Below are 9569 nucleotides of genomic sequence, written 5' to 3' on the forward strand. Positions count from 1 at the left end.
TTCCTGCTGGCCTCATTGCATGTCCCAGGTTTGGGTGGTGATGCTGAGAACTAGTGACAAGTGGGTCCTGAGCCAGCTGCCTTGCACAAGGCGATGCTGTACTCAGTGTGATCTGGTGAGGAAGTGAAACAAGGGAAAGGAAAGCAAAGCTGACCATGTTTTGTTCTAGTATCGTGTGATCCACATCCCCCCTGGCACTCTTTTCTCGCCTGCAAACCTCTCTACTCCAAACACCCTCCTTTTCGGCGATGCCCTTGGCCATCACTGGGTCCCTTCTTGCACACCCTGTCCTGTGGGGGACCTGCCGTCCCCGCGTTATTCCCCTGGTCTCCTGGGAGCATCTCTGCGGGGAATTGCAGCATACATCTGGAGTGGGAAGAGGATGTGAGAGAGGAAGTGTCTGAACTCACTAGCCCTGTCTGCAACGCATCTCCCTGGCTGTGGTCAAGAGCTGCGGGCAGGCTGGAGGAGTTATTTGGAGAGCTGCTCTCCTCCCAGCGTCAGCTCGTCCCATGCTGGGATTGGAAACCTGCGAGTTTTGGGGTACATGCGTCTGCAGCTGGAGCAAAGCTGTTAACCTGACACTTTGTCTGGTGGGCGCTGTTTCTCCCTGTGTCTTCAGGCCCAGCCAAGATCCTTGTGCCTCAGCTTTGGTTCCCCTCTTGAGCTGCTTGAGCAGCTCCTCTGTTTTGTCTCTGGTTTTCCTTGCTGGCCAAAACAATTCCAACGTTGTGCAGAGCTCAAGGGAAAAATTGGTCTGCAATCCGAAGGGTGAAAGTCTCTCCTAACCACCTACCCTGTCCCATGCATCCAGGTCAGGAGCAGGAGGATGGTTTACCTGAAATGAGTCTCTCTACCCGGAGGCTGCGTGTGCTGCCTCCAGCAGTCCTGAGCAATCCCATGCTGGAGAGCCTTGACCTCGACAGGAACAAGCTCAGGAGCATCACTGGCATTTCTAAGCTTTGCAACCTGAAGAAGCTGATACTGTCCAAGAATGAGATTGTGGACTTTCCCAATGAAATCCAGAGCCTGGTCTGTTTAGAGAAGCTCGAGCTGAATCAGAATCAAATCCGGGTCATCCCGGAGGGTATTTTCTCCCACCTCCCCAGGCTTAAACACTTGCGGCTGAACAACAACCGTCTCGGTGCCCTCCCCAGGGACCTAGCAGCTTGTCAAGGCAGCCTCCAGTACCTCAACATCTCCAACAACCTGTTCCGGACCTTCCCCAAGCCTGTCCTGCAGCTGGCACACTTACAGGAGCTCCATGTGCAGAATAATGCCCTTCGCCAGCTCCCCAAGGAGCTTTTTCAGGGGCAATCCCTGAAAACGTTCAAGGCCAACGGGAACCCGCTCCGGGAGCCACCCAGTGAAGTGTGCGCTGGTGGCATACAACAGATCCGGAATTACTTCGACCAGCTTCAACACGGTTCGGAGCAGGAGGACAAGAGAGTCAAGACCATGTTCCTGGGGACCTCGCTGGCAGGGAAGTCCACCATCTGCAGAAGCCTGAAGCAGGGACAAACCAAACTGGTGCCCAGGGAAGAGCGAACGGTTGGGATAGAGATCAGCGAGTTCCAGATCAAGGACTTCACGTTTCTCTTCTGGGACTTTGCTGGCCAGCTGGAGTACTACATGACTCACCACGTGTTCATCACCCCACAGGCACTTGTCATCCTTGTCATCAATCTCCATATGTAAGTGCTGAGCTGGTTTGGATTTGAAGTGGAGTGGGAGAAGAAAGAAGGGGCTGGGGAAGTTTCCCCCTGTGTGGGTTCACACCATTTCCATCGGACTTCTATGCCTGGTCTTCTCACTGCTGGAGTAGCCAGCTCTCCCTTCCCCTTTTTGCAGATCACACTTTTAATTAAGCCACTAGATCTGTCATCACCTTACCGAAGTCCTCTGTTTTGAGAAGGAGCATTAACTCCTTACATGATAATTAATCCTCATCTAAATAGTTTTGCTTTCTGCCTTGGAAATACCTCTCCAAGCCATAGAATCATAGAACAGTTAGGGTTGAAAAGGGCAAGATCATCTAGTTCCAACCCCCCTGCCATCTTGTATCTTGTGGTGCTCCCTGAATGTGGAGCCCATCAGGCTTGGGCTTTGTGCCACAGCGGGATGCTCCTATCCATAGCAGGGACAGACTCTGCTACACCCCATAGCTTTAACTGGCTTAGCTTACTGATGGGAAACTTAAGGATGAGCCTTGCATACAGCTCAGGAGATCTGAGCTAGTCTCCAGTAAGCCCTCTGGGAGAGCACAGGGTGCCTGGTCAGGCTTGTGCTGGTGGAAGCTGGTTGGAGATCCAGAGGGTTAGGCGTGAATTTGGGATTTCCTTTCTCTCCCCAGGTACCAGACTAATGACAAGGCTTTCAAGGAGCTGGTTGGTTTCTGGATCAACAACCTGTCCATGCGGGTCCCAAACTCGGTGGTGCTTCCTGTGGGAACCCATGTGGACTGCTGCCGGGAGGAAGAGGTGGAGGAGAAGAGGCGCGACATCATGGCCAAGATTGCAGCGATGCAGGCAGAGAGAAAAAGCAACCTTGCTCACTTCATCAACAACCTGGAGAGCAGTGAGGAGCCCAGATTTTACGTGGACCAGTGGGAGAGGCTGAAGGAGATGGAGAGCTGCACGCTAACCGTAGGGCTGAGATTATGGTGGTTCCTTGCTGTCTGTGGTCACCCTGTTGTCTCTGGCAGCCAGTGTGCTACTGTTGATGGCGACCTGGTGCTAGTGCATCAGACTGCTACTGCAGCTGCTCCCTGGGGCTGGGGTGGATGTGGTATCTCTTGGCTGTGACCTGCTGGATCCTTACCTTTACTCCTGTGGCTTGTAGCAAGTGCCTGAGGAGCCGTATGAGGGGTATTTACCATCCCCAGGTGATTTTCGGGGAACTGCTGCAGAGCAAAGGTGTGAAGGAAGCACCCTCCAAAGCCGAGCCAGCAGTGTGTCCAGCCTTGGTGACCTCCTTGGCAATCGATCCCTCCTTTACCTCATAGGCTAAAAGACTCCCCTGGATGTGCTTTTGGCAGATACCTGCTTTCTCTCTTCCAGATCTTAAACCTAGTGGCTGTCAACTGCACAGATCACCGCGATATCAAAAAGCTCGAGGCCACTATTCTGGAGCATGTGAAGAATGAGGAGCTCTTCCCCGAGGTCGTCCGGGTGCTGCCGCCCGTCTACAGGCAGGTGGAAGCTGCCATTGTAGATATTGCACAGAGCGAGGAGATGGCAGACCATGGTGAGTGGTCCATCACCCCGCCGCACCTTCCTGGACCTGCTGTCCCACGGCAGGGACAGGCTCCCCAGTGCTTGCTGCCCCTTCTGGCCCTGCTCATGTGGCGGATGGGTCACTCCTGAAGACCTTGCAGTGTTATTGCTGGAATGTTAATTGCTACTTGTCTCTGTCATTACGAGCATCTGCCCCCAAGGCAGAAGAAAAGCACAGGAAAAGGCCAAGTGTGTCTTCACCACGAGGCTCTGCCAACATCTACCAGCCTGCGGCTGGAGGCATCCTGAGCTGGACACGTTGCCTGGTTCATTTCTTTCCAGTAATGTTCTTTTTCCCCCTTGCCCTGTATAAGCAATTAAAAAAACTGCAGGAAGGAGCTCTACAGCTTTAATGCTTCTGCGTGGTTTCCAAACCTATGTCCTGCTAGCTTTATTTAGTGGCCCCTACCTCTCCCTAGCCCCTTCCCTGTGTCTCCTGTGACTTAGCAGGTCTAGCAGGTGGCCCCAGCTCCTTGCTTATGTACCTAAAGCAGGTATGAACACCAACAGTGCCTGCTGTCATCTCTGGCTCCCCTGGCCACCACCGTATGATTAGAGGATGGGGAGCAAATGCTTTTCTTTTGAGGAGATAAGCCAGGTTTTGTTGCCTGTCTTGCTGCATGACTAAATGACAATCTGATAGCTGGAAACCAACTTGCTCCCTCAAACAATGAAAAAACCACTATTAGCCTCATTTTTCAGATGCTCCGTTGAGGTCCTGGCAGGCTGCTGGCACCACTGAGGCAAGGCAAGACCACAGGAGCTGCAGGGTGGCAGTGACACAGCTGAGGATGTGGCAGTGATACAGTTGAGGATGGGCAAAGCATTCTAGACTACAGCACTGGTCCCAGCTGCTTCCCGGGGTGGCCTGTGTGATGCTGGGTGCTGCTGGTGCTTGTTGGCTCTCTAAAGCATCTGCCTTGGAATGCTGGTATTCAGGAGATGTGTGCTGAGCTCCCACGTCTCCCTCTAGGCATGATGGACCTCCAGTACCTGCTCAGCAGGCTCTCCCAGTGCAAACACCTGGCCAACCTGGGCAGAGAGCTCCTCCAGGACATCTTGCGGTACCTCCACCGCATCGGGCTGATCGTGTGGTACGAGGACATCAAGCACCTGGAAAGCACTGTTTTTCTCCAGCCTACCTTCCTAATAACTATGTTCAAGGTGAGTGTGAGGATCAGGCCCATCTCCTGTGCAAGGCCCACGCTCTGCACCTCTGCTGGGCTCCTCTCATTGCTGCCTCTTCTGTCCTTCTCTTCCCACCCAGCTCCTTGTGAGGTACCGCCTTGTCCAGCAACTTGAGAACATCTCTGTGGACACACTGATCGGGGAACATGCCACCATCAGAGACAGGTCCAACTGGGTGTGGACCTTCAAGTCCAAGGCAATGCTGTGCCACCGGGCCGTGCGTGCCTTGGTGAAGCACCAGCTCTGTTCGGAAGGGATGCAGGATGTCTTTGAGGAAATCATGGGGGACAGGCCCCATAGAGGGAGAGGGAAGCTCTTCAGCCTCCTGGAGCACTTTGAGCTCTGCCTGGAGGTGAGGCGCAGTGAGGTGCTCAACCCACAGGCCAGTGAGTTTGTACCCGGGAAGCCATGGGAGACAACGCAGGGCCAAGGCGAGTCCTGGTACTTGTTCCCGACCTATCTGAACCAGACCGAAGAGGTCTCTGAGGTGTGGGGAGGAGATCTCCCCGAAGACCTCCACATCCGTGCCTACTTCTCACCTGAAATACCTGAGGGTTTCTTCCAGAGGTAAGCAGTGGTTTCCAGCCCTCAGTGAGGTAGCACGGGTCAGTGTTTGCTTGGTGCAGCACCAGTAGCACTGTCAGCAAGCCCTTGGCTGTTGAGACTACGCCAGCTGAGGAATGAGGCTAGAACCCAGGAGAACAGGGCAGCTTCTCAGCTCTGCCATGACATGTGAAGCCCTTGGGGAACCATTTCAATATTCACTGCCTGAATGTGAGCAAGGATCACGCTTCTTCTGGCTCACCTTTCATCTGGGATGGGTTTTGGCTAGCCTGTGCCCACCCAGGGAGTCAGAGGTCTCCCAGTCCCAACTGTTCCAGTTCCTACGTGTGCTGAGACTGTTCCAGTCTCTGGAAAGTCTCCTGTTCTTGTGCGGTTCTTGACTTGTGCCCAGGGTTTTATCTGGTGGTGTCAAGGTTTAACCCCAGCTGGTTATTAAGCACCGCACAGCTGCTCAATCACTTCCCCCCGTGGAGATGGGGGAGAGGATTGCAGGGGTAAAAGAAAGCAAGCTTGAGGGCTGAGATAAGAACAGTTTAATGATGGAGGTAAAATTTAAAACAACCCAAATGTAATGAAAAGGAAAATAACACAAAGAGAGGCAAACGAAACCCAAGCGATGCAAAGGATAAACAATTTCTCACCACCCACCGATGCCCAGCCTGTTCCCAGGCAGCAGCTCCCCAGCCAGATTTCCCCCTAGTTCATATGCTGAGCATCGTGTTCTGTGGTAGAGAATATCCCTTTGGCCAGTTGGGGTCAGCTGTCCTGTCCCTTCCCAGCTTCTTGTGCACCCCCAGCCCCCTCGCTGGCAGGATGGTGTGAGGAGCAGAAAAGTCCTTGGTTAGGGCAAGCACTGCTCAGCAACAGCTAAAACGTTGGTGTTTTATCAACATTATTCTCAGGCTGAAGCCAAAACACAGCACTGTATGAGCTACTAGGCAGAAATTTATCTCTATCCCAGCTGAAACCATGACAGATGGAAGCAGCTCTTGGCTTAGGAGGCTGCTCCTGCTGCTTGAGCCTTCAGTAGGGCAGGGTCCTCATTTGGTGTCTGCCCCTGTCTCTACTGATACTGGGTTTACATTTTCAAGCCCACGTTGAAAGCCACACTTTCTCCCAGTGCGAGAGAAGCAGGGAGGAGGGTGGTGAAAGCCACAGGAAATCTCCTTTCAGGTTCCTGGTGAAAGCTTGCTCCTTCTACTCCACACACTGGGTGGCCAAGGCGACCTGCCTGCTTGTATGCAATGGCAAACCTCTGCTGATCAAAGCGAATAACCAGAGAGCCTACAGCTACCTGGAGCTCCGGTGCAGAAAGCCAGCAGGAAGGACAGGTAAGGATCCCTGATCCTTATTTCATGACTTCCGGATACATGTCCCCCCTCAACACCCCCCTGCCACCTTCATCCCTCTGGGCAGAGTGTCTCAGAAAACCCCTGCCACACGTCCTAATCTGGCCAGGGTCCACCAGCAGTTCAACTACAGATTTCTTTGTTCTCTGTGCAACCTGGTCAGATTCCTCTCAAAGTACCACAGGAAAGTGGAAAGTCAAGTTTTCAGTCTTCTCACAGGGCAAATCGGACATCCTTCCCCATGAGGTCCCAGCAGAGTGCAGCCTCAGGGGGGGTCGCCAGGTGATTAGCAAAAGGGCCGTCCAAGTTGGGGAGTGCTTCCAACATAGCTTTGAACTCCCTTTGAAGGCTGATGGGCCTTGGTTAACACGAGAAATGGAGGTGGTGCCACCATTTTGGCTGCGGTCTGGCAGGCTGGAAGAGGCGCCTGCGTCACCACAGCATCTCCGGGGCTGCTGCGGTTGGGTGCTGTGAGTAAGCGAGACCTTCTCCTTTCGCCTGGAAGGTTTCCAGTTTGCCTGGGACTTCCTCATGGCGGTCGTGTCCATCGTCCAGAAGCTCGCTGAGGAGTGGCCGGGGCTGCACGTGTGTGTGAAGACGCCCTGCCGCACAGCCGGCTGCCCCGCGGAGCTCATCTGGCCAGACATGGGTGGCACGAACACCACGTACGTACGTGCTGCGCCCGCCAAGCGAGGGCAGGGGCTGGGTGGTTGCTACCGCAGCGCTGGTGGGGCTGGTCAGCTTCGCAGAGCCACGTTGTGAAATCAGTTGTGAAACTGGCTGGGCGCTATGTTGCCCCTCTCCTGGGCATAGTTCATGTCCAATACAGTGTTAGCAAATACTTGTGTGGGCAATTTGAGCATGGAAAGGAAGGTGGAAACCTCGAGAGTGGGGCTCGGGCACATCATGACCACTGTGGCTAGGTGCCCAGTTGTCGCCAGGTTCTTGGAAAACTGGAGGTGCTCAGGCACCTGGGAAAGCAGGAGCCGTCCCACCAACGGTGGGACCTCTGGTCAGGGTGGAAAGTGGGAGCCTCTTCCATTGCCTGGCATTGTCTTCCACTGGCAGTGCTGACAGCAGCTCCTGCTCCTCCTTCCTCTCAGGGCTTTTTTCCCCCATAGGGTGAAGGAAGATGTTAAAACCTGTGGGACATGTGGGCACCGCTTTGGCGCAGAGCTGCTGCTGCCTAAAGGTGAGCCTGATGGCCACGACACCATCACAGCAGTGCTCGGGACAGGGTGGGAGGAGGGCTGCGGGTTTGATGGAGCTGAGCTGCTGGTTGTGTCCCCCCCATCCCCACAGTGCCCAGGCAGCTGGAGCAGCCCCCGGCGCAGTCCTCAGCTCACTATTTTGTGACAAGCTATGGGACCACCACCTTCGGGAGCAGCAGCATCCAGGTCAATCACCAGGTAAGGAGGCTGCTACCTCCCCTTGCCCAGGGTCCAACACTGATGGCCAGACTCGTCCTTCCCTCCCTCCTGAAATGAGGGCGTGCAGCTGATTCCAGCCCAGGCAGGAGACACCCCCTCTTTGGGCAGTGCTCTGGTTACCACACTCCTCCCTGAGATGCTACAGTTACTGCCTTGTTGTTCCAGAACATCTCAAGTGGGTAACTCCAGGCCAGCAGGGAAGCACTCGCTGAAGACCTATTCTTGTTTAGCCAAGCTGTCTTCAATACGCTTTGCCTCCAAGTCATGTTTGCAGCCTTAATGCACAGAAATAAATGCATCGATAAATGCATCCCTTCATGTGTGGGAAGACACCTCATTTACACAAATGTAAGGGGGAGAAGGTGTTGAGAAGCACTCTGGTACAGGTCCACTGACAGTAGGGGCTTTGCTGGGATAAGGCTGGCCACAGATCCTGTGGTTTTGGGAGCAGGGGTGTGAAGGTGAGGGTAGATGTCCAGGCAACATCAGCAAGCAGGAAGCACTGTTCTACATATATATATATTTAAACTTAGAAAAGTTAAGAAAATAAACCTGAAAATGACCACCCTCCACAAACACAAGTGTTAGCAGCTGTTGGAGGGGAAAAGCAAGGTGTCAGCTCCAGGACAGGCCACCGAAGCTGCCCTTGGGGTGCGGGATGCAGAGGAGGAGAGGTCCCCACCACAAGCATCCCACCGGAGTGTTCCAGGGGGGATGATGGTTTGTGCCGCCCCCGATGCGTCAGGCTCCGGCGGTGCCTGTCACGGGTGGGTCCGTCCAGCTGCATGTTGTACTGCTCGATGAGCTCGAAGAGGCTGAAGGAGTCGGAGAGCTGCAGGCTGACAGTGTCGCTGTCCAGGGAGGACACTCCTTCCCGCAGGACCTGCTCGTACCAGTACTCGCAGAACTTGGGCACCAGCTGTGGCAGCAAAACAACCATCAGGGTGAGGGGCAGCTGCCCAGGGGGGCTGCACAGCCCTGCACAGCCCCAGTGCAGGGCACTCTATCTCTCCCTCCATCCCCCGAGGGCCTCCATCCCCAGGCAGCTGCCTCCCACCCCATCCTGCCCAGCTCCCTCCTGACCCAGGCTGCTGCCCCCTGTCTAGTGTGGCACTCCCTGGACTCCTCCTCTCCAGACGTCTGGCACCCCTGTATGTCCCTTGCTTCTCAAAGGTTCCCCTCCCTGGGCATGCAACACCCCCCCCTGCTCCCAGTCCATAGCACCCAAGGGTCCTGCTCTTTGGGTCCCCCTCCCCTCACTCAGTTCCCCCATCTCTCCCAAGGTACCCCGTCCTTGAGTACCCGGATCCTCCCATGTCCCAGACCCCCAGGGTCTCTCTCCTCAGGCACCCAGGACCCCCATCTCCCCTGGCCCCCACGAAGCCTTCTTATCTCTAGGCAGCAGTGGGGCAATGGTGAGTGTTGGTCCCTGCACCTTGACCAGGATGAGTTTGGACTCCTTGGGCTTCTCCACAAAGGACTGCCCAAAGCAGAGGTAGATGGTGAAGTCAGGGGACCGTTTCCTTTGGTTATTGCGGAAGTCCCTCAGCTCTGCAAAGGGAGACAGGGCTCAGTTTTGGGGTGCACAGAGGGGCTGGGAGAGTTCAGATGCTTGTGACATCCTGGCACTGGCTCCCATGAGCCCCAAAGGCAGGACAGACCCACCTGGGCACCCCTGCCCACCTGTGCAGAACTCAGTGAAGTCAAAGATGGGGGTTTTCTGGCCCCGCTGGAGCAGGTTGGGTGGGAGGCTCACGGTGCCC

General features: G+C 54.9%; 1 protein-coding gene across 1 annotated transcript; it reads left to right on the forward strand.

The window, feature by feature from the left end:
* The first annotated feature begins 804 nt into the window (after positions 1 to 804).
* On the forward strand, positions 805 to 7732 carry LOC104407806 (malignant fibrous histiocytoma-amplified sequence 1 homolog). Its single transcript, XM_010017189.1, has 8 exons — positions 805 to 1694; positions 2354 to 2645; positions 3060 to 3246; positions 4249 to 4439; positions 4543 to 5030; positions 6201 to 6358; positions 6882 to 7041; positions 7498 to 7732. The coding sequence occupies exons 1-8, from the start codon at positions 805 to 807 to the stop codon at positions 7730 to 7732; spliced, it is 2601 nt and encodes an 866-aa protein (XP_010015491.1).
* The last annotated feature ends 1837 nt before the right edge of the window (positions 7733 to 9569 follow it).

Source organism: Nestor notabilis, unplaced genomic scaffold (assembly GCF_000696875.1).
Source record: "Nestor notabilis isolate BGI_N333 unplaced genomic scaffold, ASM69687v1 scaffold28270, whole genome shotgun sequence".
In the NCBI taxonomy this organism is placed as follows: Eukaryota; Metazoa; Chordata; class Aves; order Psittaciformes; family Psittacidae; genus Nestor; species Nestor notabilis.